The following is a 13194-nucleotide window of genomic DNA, read 5'->3' as shown; positions in this document are numbered from 1 at the left end:
AAACTCTTGGTGTCACTGTGCACCAACAAAGGAAGAACTTGTCCGTTGCTTCTCCCATTCTTTTTCCACCATTGTAAAGCGTTACTGTGGTGCGGTGTGTGAGAGTCGGTTAAGGACGATACAAAGGGCCTGCATCGTGGTGATATTCGGATAGTTAATAACGGGGAATACATCAGTCTTTGATTATTTTAAAAGAACTGACCAGGAGAAGATGAATGCCTGGTCGACCATGGGAACAACAATATACAGAGGATTTTCTATGAATCGCTACTGTGTTGTTTTCCTTTTCATCTCCCTGCATTTCGTGTATGGAGATGTGAGCTACTCTATTGCAGAAGAGATGAAACGCGGGTCTGTGATTGGAAATTTAGGCAAAGATCTGGGCCTCGGGACTGCTACACTTTCCTCGCGTAAAGCTCGCATTGACACGGACAGGAATGACAAACGGTATTGTGATATTAATCTGAGCACCGGAGATTTGATTGTTACTGACAGGATCGACAGAGAAGGCCTTTGTGGTAAGAAGGCGACTTGCGTTTTAAAAGAGGAGCTTGTTTTGGAAAACCCTTTGGAGCTTCATCGCATCAGTATTCATGTACAAGATATAAACGACAATGCCCCGCAGTTTAGTGAGGACCTGATTTCATTTGAAATTAGAGAATCAGCCGTGAAAGGAGCGAAATTCTTACTCACAGAAGCCCGTGATGCCGATATCGGCACAAATGCAGTACAGCGCTACAATTTGCAAAATAATGAGCATTTCACTATTAATGTAGATACAGATGGAAGCGGACGGAAACACTCCGAATTGGTTTTGGTAAAAGAATTAGACCGAGAACAAGAGAAAGAACTGAATTTAGTTCTTACAGCTTTAGATGGTGGTTCTCCACAGAGATCAGGTACAGCGATCATTCACGTCAGTGTGTTGGATGCTAATGATAACGCCCCAGTGTTCAGCCAGACCGTTTACAAAGCCAGTCTGCCTGAAAACTCTCCTGTAGATACTGTAGTTCTTGCAGTGAGCGCTACTGATGCAGACACGGGCCCCAATGGTGATATTACGTACAATTTTGATCATGTATCCGACGACCATGTCTCTTTGTTCTCACTTGATCATAAGACAGGAGAGATAAGAGTCATCGGGTCTATTGATTATGAGACTGAGACCTCCATTGAACTGCGAATCAGAGCGAGAGACGTACCAGGTCTTGCCTCATATTGTACAGTAATTCTAGATATAACAGATGTGAATGACAACCCACCTGCTATCAGTTTGAAATCACTGTCTAACCCCATATCTGAGAACGTGTCACCTGGCACAGAGGTGGGCATCATTAACGTGCAGGACAGAGACTCTGAGAATAACAGACAGGTCCGCTGCTCTATTCAACAAAATGTTCCTTTTAAATTAGTTCCTTCTATTAAAAACTATTATTCTCTGGTGACCACAGGACAGCTGGACCGTGAACTAGTGTCTGATTACAACATTACAATCACAGCCACTGACGAGGGCTCTCCACCTCTGTCCTCCTCTAAAACTGTTCAGTTATCTGTAGCTGACATCAACGACAACCCACCTGTGTTTGAGGAACAGTCCTACAGCGCATATGTGACAGAAAATAACAAACCTGGCTCCACTTTATGTTCCGTCAGTGCTCGAGACCCCGACTGGAGACAAAACGGTACAGTGATTTATTCTCTGTTACCTGGTGAGGTGAACGGTGCCCCGGTGTCCTCCTATCTGTCTGTTAATGGAGACACGGGGGTGATCCACGCTGTGAGGTTGTTTGATTATGAACAGTTCAGGAGCTTTAAAGTCCACGTGATGGCCAGAGACAACGGTTCTCCTCCTCTGAGCAGCAACGTGACCGTCAGTGTCTTCATATCGGATGTGAACGACAACTCTCCTCAGATACTGTACCCCGGTCCGGAGGGCAACTCGTTCATGACCGAGCTGGTCCCCAAAGCTGCACACGGAGGCTCTCTGGTATCCAAAGTGATAGCGGTGGACGCGGACTCCGGACAGAACGCCTGGCTGTCCTATCATATAGTCAAATCCAGTGATCCAGGACTTTTCACTATTGGTCTCCACAGCGGAGAGATCAGGACACAGCGGGACATTTCTGAATCTGACAGCATGAAACAGAACCTTATTGTGTCAGTGAAAGATAACGGACAGCCCTCTCTCTCTGCCACCTGTTCCATGTATTTACTTATTTCTGATAACTTGGCTGAGGTGCCAGAACTGAAGGATATTACTTATGACGAGAAGAATTCCAAACTGACCTCTTATCTGATCATCGCGCTGGTTTCCGTCTCTACATTTTTTCTGACTTTCATTATCATCATCCTGGGTGTTAGGTTTTGTCGTAGGAGAAAGCCCAGACTGTTGTTTGACGGAGCAGTCGCCATCCCCAGCGCTTATCTCCCTCCTAATTACGCAGATGTTGACGGCACAGGAACTTTACGCAGCACTTACAATTATGACGCCTACCTGACAACAGGTTCTAGAACCAGTGACTTTAAGTTTGTGACATCATACAATGACAACACACTACCTGCAGACCAGACTCTGAGGAAAAGTCCTTCAGACTTTGTTGATGCCTTTGGAGATCATGATGCTTCTCCAGAGGTAAGAGCATCACATTTTTGACCCATTATCGACTTCTCACTTTTTCAGATTTGTGACCTGAAGTGTGAAATGTATATTGATATGGTCAAGCCTAAAAGAAATCAGAGAATCATCTACTTAATGTAGTTAGAAGTGAGGCTCATTTTGAGCTTTTGTGTTTAGACAAATAGTTGTAATTATTTCATTTACTGTTATGCTGAATTTTTACCACAAGAATTCCCAATTGTTTCTTTGCAATATCACCAGCTCAGCGATACATCTAATATTAGATGAACAGCACAGTCACCGTGCAGTGGTTGTCCTTAATTAACTTGGGGGTTTGCTTATTTGTATTTTTTGATACTTGGACACTCTTTAAGGTGTTTCTTTTGATTTTTAAATCGTGGTCCGTTCATTCACTCCCGATTCCTTTGATTATGAAAAGGTTTTTTTTTGCCCCCATGTTAACATGGACATTTTGGCTTTTTGAATAATTGAAAACATCTTAATTGTTGATAATGTCTTTGCTCAAACACACCAATTTAACTTCGTAGGAAAAATTTATTGTCTTATCGGTCATCTGGCATTCATGTTGTACATCTACTCCTTCTATGGTACAACAGTGTATTCAGATTTTTGTAGTTTTCACATTAAACAAATCATTAATCGTTTGTCTACATCTATTTATGTGAGTATTCATTTGCTGGTGTTTGAATGATTATGAATTTGTTTCCCATATCTGCTCAGTTTTGCAGTTAAATCTAACTCTTTTCCCATCATTTTTGATTTTATTAACACTGAACTGCCGGTGAGAGATTTTAATGGAACTGAGCAAAGTAATTATCATCTTTCATTCAAATCAGAATTTGTTCTTGTTGTGCCCTTAATAACTTGCACATTTTTAATTCTTGTTCATAATGGAACTTTAGTTTCTCACCAGACTTAAAACATCCCTCAAGCAATTGGTGATTTGCTTCACTATTTCAGCATAGATTATTTTCCATTCGTAGTCGTTTTGCCCACTGTTTACAAACATATTATATTTTTAGGACAAAGCAGTTGTCGTAGATAGTTTTAATAGCATCTCTGGAAACCTTTAAATGCTGAACTTAACATACTCTTTTTTTTTTAAGACACGTAATAAATGTTCAGACAAATGGGATGTTTTTTCATACCTAATTAGCAGTGCTCAACATGGGGTGGGCAAGTGAAATAATGCTGTTGTTTTGGAAGTGCTCTTAATGTTGGATCCTCTCTACATGTCTCAAGACATTTCACTTCATCATTTCTCTTTTAAATCAGTATGCTCTCAATAGATGTCTGTTTTCATAAATGTATTGCTTGCATAGAGTTGCTGCAATTTATAGATGAGTCTCACGATGTCGCTATGCACTAGCTGTAGTAGCTTGTGTGTCCATATACACCCACTGTCGTGGACCAACCCACTGTGTCGACGCATAATGTGACTTAAGGTGTTGCAGTTTATTGTCGAGAGAAGCAGAGACTTTGCTTCGGATTGTGGTGACTTTGGTTTAAATACCTATTTTCTGATTGTGTTTCTGTACACCGACGACGAAACGTTGACTTTCAGATGGGCGACACGATGGCTATCGCGGGATTCACGCTACGAAGCTGTGCCGTTGCTTTACTGCTTCTTTATTTGCATTGTGCAAGTGGAGATATAAACTATTCTTTTCCGGAGGAGACGAGACCTGGATCCGTGATCGGAAATATCGCCAAAGACTTGGGTCTTGAAACAAGCACATTATCCGCTCGAAAGGCCCGCATTGATGCGGATGGAAACGACAAACGTTATTGTGATGTAAACCTCCGTACCGGGGACCTGACTGTTGCTGAGAGGATTGACAGAGAAGGCCTATGTGGAGACAAAGCATCCTGCGTTTTAAAACAAGAGCTCATGCTAGAGAATCCACTAGAATTGCACCGCATAACTATACATGTCCAAGATATAAATGATAACTCTCCGCAATTTAATAAAGAATTTATCCATATAGATATAAGTGAATCGGCAGTAAAGGGTGCTCGGTTTCCAATAGAAGAAGCACATGATGCGGATATAGGTAAATATTCAGTTCAGACGTACAACCTGCAAAGGAATGATAACTTTATTCTGGGCGTAGATACTAATTCTGTGGAACTTGTGCTGAACAAAGAGCTTGACCGTGAAAATTTAAGGGAAATCAGTCTACTTCTTACAGCTCTGGATGGTGGTTCTCCTCAAAGGTCAGGTACTGTGGTCATCCACATTACTGTGCTGGATGCTAATGATAACGTCCCAGTATTCAGCCAGGCCGTTTATAAAGCCAGTCTGCCTGAAAACTCCCCATTAGGTACTGTTGTGCTGACGGTGAGTGCTACTGATGCAGACGAGGGACTTAATGGAGACGTTACATATGATTTTGGACGCATTTCAGAAGATGTGAAGTCAATGTTTTCTATTGATCAGAAGACGGGTGATTTAAAATTGTGCACCGCCGTGGATTTTGAAATAGCATCATCATTTGAACTGCGTGTCACAGCGAAAGATGGTTTAGGATTAACCTCTTATGCCAAAATCATAATAGATGTTACTGATATAAATGATAATGCTCCAGTGATATATCTGAAATCACTGTCTAACCCCATACCTGAGAACGTGTCACCTGGTACAGAGGTGGGCATCATTAACGTGCAGGACAGAGACTCTGAGAACAACAGACAGGTCCGCTGCTCCATTCAGCAAAATGTCCCTTTTAAATTAGTTCCCTCAATTAAAAACTATTATTCTCTGGTGACCACAGGACAACTGGACCGTGAACTAGTGTCTGATTACAACATTACAATCACAGCCACTGACGAGGGCTCTCCACCTCTGTCCTCCTCTAAAACTGTTCAGTTATCTGTAGCTGACATCAACGACAACCCACCTGTGTTTGAGGAACAGCCATACAGCGCATATGTGACAGAAAATAACAAACCTGGCTCCACTTTATGTTCCGTTAGTGCTCGAGACCCCGACTGGAGACAAAACGGTACAGTGATTTATTCTCTGTTACCTGGTGATGTGAACGGTGCTCCGGTGTCCTCCTATCTGTCTGTTAACGGAGACACGGGGGTGATCCACGCTGTGAGGTCGTTTGATTATGAACAGTTCAGGAGCTTTAAAGTTCACGTGATGGCCAGAGACAACGGTTCTCCTCCTCTAAACAGCAACGTGACCGTCAGTGTCTTCATATCGGATGTGAACGACAACTCTCCTCAGATACTGTACCCCGGGCCGGAGGGCAACTCGTTCATGACCGAGCTGGTCCCCAAAGCTGCACACGGAGGCTCTCTGGTATCCAAAGTGATAGCGGTGGACGCGGACTCCGGACAGAACGCCTGGCTGTCCTATCATATAGTCAAATCCACTGATCCGGGACTTTTCACTATTGGTCTCCACAGCGGAGAGATCAGGACACAGCGGGACATTTCTGAATCTGACAGCATGAAACAGAACCTTATTGTGTCAGTGAAAGATAACGGACAGCCCTCTCTCTCTGCCACCTGTTCCATGTATTTACTTATTTCTGATAACTTGGTTGAGGTGCCAGAACTGAAGGATATTTCTTACGATGAGAAGAATTCCAAACTGACCTCTTACCTGATCATCGCGCTGGTTTCTGTGTCTACATTTTTTCTGACTTTCATTATCATCATTCTGGGTGTGAGGTTTTGTCGCAGGAGAAAGCCCAGACTGTTGTTTGACGGAGCAGTCGCTATCCCCAGCGCTTATCTCCCTCCTAATTACGCAGATGTTGACGGCACAGGAACTTTACGCAGCACTTACAATTATGACGCCTACCTGACAACAGGTTCTAGAACCAGTGACTTTAAGTTTGTGACTTCATACAATGACAACACACTGCCTGCAGACCAGACTCTGAGGAAAAGTCCATCAGACTTTACTCAGACGTTTGGAGATTGTGATGCTTCTCCTGAGGTAGGAACAAGTGCCACTGTGGTTTGTCCTATTTCTGTTTCCACTTTAGTGAGTCAAACAATGCTCTTATAAGTATTTGAATTTGCCTTCTTTGTTTTCACTTCATTTTAAAATGTACTGCCGTTTTCAGTGCCAAGTAATTAGTTTCGTTTGTTGCTGAACGCTTGCACCCTGTGTGATAATGCATCGTGGACGTGGAGAGTGATAAATAGTAATGTTTCAGTGGTCTGTGTAATTTCGTTTTTGTGGTATTTTTCAAGAGTTCAGGGTAGAGTTCTTCCAGCGTGGTATGCAAATATTTCAATTGTTATGGTCATTTGAGAGGCTGCTGATAATGTTCTTTAAGCGTCTGTGTTTCTCCCTGTGTATTTGGAATGAAGCTGCAAAGTTCTTTGTGCCTCTGTCCTTGGTGCTGAACTTAGAGCAACTCCGTCATGTCTTCTACTTTTCAATTCGCAAACGTTATAGATTACATTTTCAGTCATATCTTGTTTTTTCTGAGACACCAGTGTACCCCTGGGTATTGACATTCAGGTCCTGTATCATAGTTAGATGTTTGTAGGATGCCGAAAACCAGGTAAAATGATATTAGTGGATTTGGTGAAAATTATTTGTTGTCAGTGAGCAACATTTCATTTGTAAGGGCATCTCGTTAACAAATTGTTTTTCTTTATGCTAGCAATTTATATTTATTTTTTTATCTTTACACATGAGGTATATATATTATTCCACTTTTGTCTTAAATCTCAAACTGAAGTTAAAGTCAAAAACAGATTTTTTGCACCAATTCATCACAGCATGCATGCTTTAACTCTTTGTGTGTTCTTTTTGTCTATCACTTATCTTTAATCAGAGTTTGTTATGTAATTCGATTGGTCCTTGGATAAACCTCGACGGAGATTTTTTTTCAATATTGTATTGCATGTTCCACGATAAAAGTATTGTAATCTATTTTACTTGAGACTGAGGCTGAGACGGTGACAGAGATGAGTTTCTAAGAGATTTTGACAAATTTAGCGTGTAATACTCAAGGATATGATCTGTGGCCAAACACTGCTTAACATTTGGGGAATGTTGTTTTAGTGGGATCACTATGAAATGCTTTAGGTGTATTACTTCACCAGATGACAAACTCTTGTTTACAGACCCTCATAATAGAGAGAACAAGCATCTCGCTTTACTTTAAGAACACACACCTCTTCCAGTTCATAATACCTCATGAGAATGCGCTTTTATTCGAACATTAAGGCCGGCCGATCTGATCACGTGTCAAGAAAATTTGCATCACCTCTGTAAAACTGCTATATCTCACTTATACTCACGGTGTCACTATAGACCAGCTAAGCAGTCGGATGTTCAGTGTGCTTTGCACACCACCCATTATTGGTATGGACCACCCCTGTGTTCGCGACAGCCCTCAACAAAGGCGACAGATGCTTGAGCGGCCCATATACTGACCGCATATCGTATTTTGATGCTTAAAACGACCGCGACATACATTTGTGTAGTGTTTTTTCAGGATGATTCATAAACGGAGCATTCTTCAAAGCTGTGGCTTTGTCGTTTTCTTTGTTGCGGTGCACTACGCACACGGAGACCTGAGCTATTCTGTTCAGGAGGAGCTGAAGCACGGATCTGTTATTGGAAATATCGCCAAAGATCTCGGTTTGGAAGTGGGCAGACTGTCTGCTCGCAAAGCTCGTGTTGACATGGAAGGAGACGACAAACAGTACTGCGGAATTAACCTTCGGAGCGGGGATTTATTAGTTGCGGAAAGAATAGACAGAGAGGAGCATTGTGGAGAAAAGCCTTCGTGTGTTCTCAAATTCGACCTGCTATTAGAGAATCCATTGGAGTTACATCGGTTGTCTCTGCAGGTGCAGGACGTGAACGACAATGCGCCGGTCTTCCCAAAGGATATTACAAAGCTAGAAATAACAGAGTCAGCTCCCAAGGGAACCAGATATCGCATTAATGCAGCCCATGATGCAGACATAGGCAAGAATTCTGTTGAAAGCTACATTTTGCAGCAAAACCCCCACTTTATATTCAGTATTCAGACGACAAGTGCTGGCAGTAAATACGGCGAGTTGGTTTTAGGTAAAGAGTTAGACCGAGAGGAGCAGCAGGAAATGAAATTATTGCTCACCGCTGTGGATGGTGGCTCCCCTCAGAGATCCGGGACTGTAGTCATACACGTCATTGTACTTGATGCTAATGATAACGCCCCAGTGTTTACTGAGGCTGTGTATACAGCCGCATTACCGGAAAACTCACCTTTGAAAACCAAAGTTATCACTGTAAGTGCATCAGACATAGACGAGGGTATCAATGGAGAAGTTACATATGAATTTAGCCGACTATCTGACAAATCACGAAAGCTTTTTTCACTAGATGAGAAAACAGGAGAAATCAGTGTGACAGGTGACATAGATTACGAAGAGGGGTCCAAATATGAAGTGTTTGTTGAGGCCAAAGATGGTTATGGGCTCTCCTCAGAAGCAAAAGTGATTATTGATGTCAGAGATGTTAATGACAATGCTCCAGTGATATATCTGAAATCACTGTCTAATCCCATACCAGAGAACGTGTCACCTGGTACAGAGGTGGGCATCATTAACGTGCAGGACAGAGACTCTGAGAATAACAGACAGGTCCGCTGCTCCATTCAGCAAAATGTTCCTTTTAAATTAGTTCCTTCTATTAAAACCTATTATTCTCTGGTGACCACAGGACAACTGGATCGTGAACTAGTGTCTGATTACAACATTACAATCACAGCCACTGACGAGGGCTCTCCACCTCTGTCCTCCTCTAAAACTGTTCAGTTATCTGTAGCTGACATCAACGACAACCCACCTGTGTTTGAGGAACAGTCCTACAGCGCATATGTGACAGAAAATAACAAACCTGGCTCCACTTTATGTTCCGTTAGTGCTCGAGACCCCGACTGGAGACAAAACGGTACAGTGATTTATTCTCTGTTACCTGGTGATGTGAACGGTGCCCCGGTGTCCTCCTATCTGTCTGTTAACGGAGACACGGGGGTGATCCACGCTGTGAGGTCGTTTGATTATGAACAGTTCAGGAGCTTTAAAGTCCACGTGATGGCCAGAGACAACGGTTCTCCTCCTCTGAGCAGCAACGTGACCGTCAGTGTCTTTCATATCGGATGTGAACGACAACTCTCCTCAGATACTGTACCCCGGGCCGGAGGGCAACTCGTTCATGACCGAGCTGGTCCCCAAAGCTGCACACGGAGGCTCTCTGGTGTCGAAAGTGATAGCGGTGGACGCGGACTCCGGACAGAACGCCTGGCTGTCCTATCATATAGTCAAATCGACTGATCCGGGACTTTTCACTATTGGTCTCCACAGCGGAGAGATCAGGACACAGCGGGACATTTCTGAATCTGACAGCATGAAACAGAACCTTATTGTGTCAGTGAAAGATAACGGACAGCCCTCTCTCTCTGCCACCTGTTCCATGTATTTACTTATTTCTGATAACTTGGCTGAGGTGCCAGAACTGAAGGATATTTCTTATGATGAGAAGAATTCCAAACTGACCTCTTATCTGATCATCGCCCTGGTTTCTGTGTCCACCTTTTTTCTGACCTTCATTATAATCATTCTGGGTGTGAGGTTTTGTCGCAGGAGAAAGCCCAGACTGTTGTTTGACGGAGCAGTCGCCATCCCCAGCGCTTATCTCCCTCCTAATTACGCAGATGTTGACGGCACAGGAACTTTACGCAGCACTTACAATTATGACGCCTACTTGACAACAGGTTCTAGAACCAGTGACTTTAAGTTTGTGACATCATACAATGACAACACACTGCCTGCAGACCAGACTCTGAGGAAAAGTCCATCAGATTTTGCTGATGCATTTGGAGATTGTGGATGCTTCTCCTGAGGTAGGAACAGGTGTTTTTGTAGTTCGACATATTTCTGTTTCCACTTTAGTGAGTCAAACACTGCTCTTATAGGTATCTGTATTTGCCTTCATTCTCGTCTTTTCACTTCATATTAAAATGTACTACCGCCTTCAATACGAACTCATTAGTTTAGTTTGTTCCTTAACACGTGCACTGAGTGTGATAATACGTCGTGGAGAGTGATAGATGGTAAAGTTTCAGTCGTTTTTTTTAAATCAGTTCTTGTCTTATTATTCAAGAGTTCAGAGAGGAGTTCTTCAATCGTGGTATGCAGACATTTGAAATTTGTGGTCATTCGAGAGGCTGCTGACCTTTTGTGTCTTATCTTTTACCCAGACTGGGTATTATTCTTGTCACCGCATCTGTGTTTCTACCTGTGTCTTTTGAGCAGAGCCGCAAATGCTCTTTGTGTCTCTGTCCTTGGTGCTGAACTTTTCTTGTAATTTTCAGGAGCAGCTCACCCATGTTTTCTTTTTTCACCTCTCAAAAGTTACAGGGTACAATTTCAGTTGCACAGTTGTTTGCCTGAGACACTTACGTGCCATTTTACCATTAACATTCAGGCCTTGTATCATAGTTATACATTTCTGTGATGGAGAAATCTATGGAAAATGATAACAGTGGATTTGGTGAGCACCAATTATTGTGAGCGAGTAATATTATGTGCTTGTAATTGCATTTTATTAACACCCTACTTCCCATTTAGTGCTGGTAGCTTTTATTTATTCATCTAGTTTTGCACAGGAATGATACTATTCCCCCTTTGTCTTGATTGTATATAAAGTCCAAACAGGTTTTCTCTCTACCATTGATGCATGTGTATTCTGTCATTATACCATTTTCGTGTTGTTTGTATGCAACTTGTATCTTTGGTTATAGTTTATATAAGTCGAGTGGTCCTTGGATAAAGCTCGAAGCATATTTCTTTTTGCATGTTTCACGAGAAAAGTATTGCAATCTATTTCATTGAGAGACAGAGGCTGAGACAATGACAAAGCGATATGAGTTCCTAAGCGATCATTACATATTTTGGCATGTAATACTAGAGCCCACGAACTGTGGTCAAACATTTCTTAACATTTAGGGAATGTTGTTTTACTGGTTTCACTAAGAAATCGTTTAGGGGCATTGCTTAACGAGATGACAAGCTCTTGTTTACAGACTATCGAAAGAACAAGCCTTTTGCTTTCCTTTAAAAAGAGATACAGCTTGTAGACTTTATAATACCCCATGAGAATGCGCTTTTATTCAAACGTTAAAACCAACCGATCTGATAATGTATATATTAAAAATTGCATCACCTCTGTAAACTGCTATATCTCGCTTATACTCACGGTGTCACTATAGACCAGCTAAGCAGTCGGATGTTCAGCATGCTTTGCACACCACCCATTATTGGTATGGACCACCCCTGTGGTCACGACAGCCCTCAACAAAGGCGACAGATGCCTTGAGCGGCCCATATACTGACCGAATATCGTATTTTGATGCTTAAAACGACCGCGACATACATTTGCGTAGTGCTTTTTCAGGATGATTCATAAACGGAGCATTCTTCAAAGCTGTGGCTTTGTCGTTTTCTTTGTTGCGGTGCACTACGCACACGGAGACCTGAGCTATTCTGTTCAGGAGGAGCTGAAGCACGGATCTGTTATTGGAAATATCGCCAAAGATCTCGGTTTGGAAGTGGCAGACTGTCTGCTCGCAAAGCTCGTGTTGACATGGAAGGAGACGACAAACAGTACTGCGGAATTAACCTTCGGAGCGGGGATTTATTAGTTGCGGAAAGAATAGACAGAGAGGAGCATTGTGGAGAAAAGCCTTCGTGTGTTCTCAAATTCGACCTGCTATTAGAGAATCCATTGGAGTTACATCGGTTGTCTCTGCAGGTGCAGGACGGTGAACGACAATGCGCCGGTCTTCCCAAAGGATATAGTGAAGCTTGAGATTAGAGAGTCAGCTGACAAAGGAACCAGATATCGCATTAATGCAGCCCATGATGCAGACATAGGCAAGAATTCTGTTGAAAGCTACATTTTGCAGCAAAACCCCACTTTGTATTCAGCATTCAGACGACAAGTGCTGGCAGTAAATACGGCGAGTTGGTTTTAGATAAAGCGTTAGACCGAGAGGAGCAGCAGGAAATGAAATTATTGCTCACCGCTGTGGATGGTGGCTCCCCTCAGAGATCCGGGACTGTAGTCATACACGTCATTGTACTTGATGCTAATGATAACGCCCAGTGTTTACTGAGGCTGTGTATACAACCGCATTACCGGAAAACTCACCTTTGAAAACCAAAGTTATCACTGTAAGTGCATCAGACGTAGACGAGGGTATCAATGGAGAAGTTACATATGAATTTAGCCGACTATCTGACAAATCAAAGCTTTTTTCACTAGATGAGAAAACAGGAGAAATCAGTGTGACAGGTGACATAGATTACGAAGAGGGTCCAAATATGAAGTGTTTGTTGAGGCCAAAGATGGTTATGGGCTCTCCTCAGAAGCAAAAGTGATTATTGATGTCACTGATGTTAATGACAATGCTCCAGTGATATATCTGAAGTCACTGACTAACCCCATACCTGAGAACGTGTCACCTGGTACAGAGGTGGGCATCATTAATGTGCAGGACAGAGACTCTGAGAATAACAGACAGGTC

General features: G+C 42.6%; 1 protein-coding gene and 1 pseudogene across 2 annotated transcripts in view; both read left to right on the top strand.

Annotated features, from left to right (window-relative positions):
* LOC108894499 (protocadherin gamma-A11-like) overlaps positions 1-6742 on the top strand; it is a 45823-nt gene extending 39081 nt beyond the window's left edge. For both annotated transcript variants that reach the window (XM_018693169.2, XM_051068236.1), the window contains one exon: positions 6466-6742. In XM_018693169.2, coding sequence (XP_018548685.2) covers positions 6466-6665 — 200 coding nt within the window. In that variant the 3' untranslated portion in view covers positions 6666-6742. The remainder of the gene's footprint in view (positions 1-6465) is intronic.
* Positions 6743-7987: 1245 nt separating this feature from the next.
* On the top strand, positions 7988-13143 carry LOC108894496 (protocadherin beta-15-like; annotated as a pseudogene).
* Positions 13144-13194: the final 51 nt, after the last annotated feature.

This window comes from Lates calcarifer, unplaced genomic scaffold, assembly GCF_001640805.2.
Source record: "Lates calcarifer isolate ASB-BC8 unplaced genomic scaffold, TLL_Latcal_v3 _unitig_358_quiver_876, whole genome shotgun sequence".
NCBI lineage: Eukaryota > Metazoa > Chordata > Actinopteri > Centropomidae > Lates > Lates calcarifer.
Note: the sequence above shows the minus strand (reverse complement) of the source record. Positions and strands in the feature narration are given on the sequence as shown.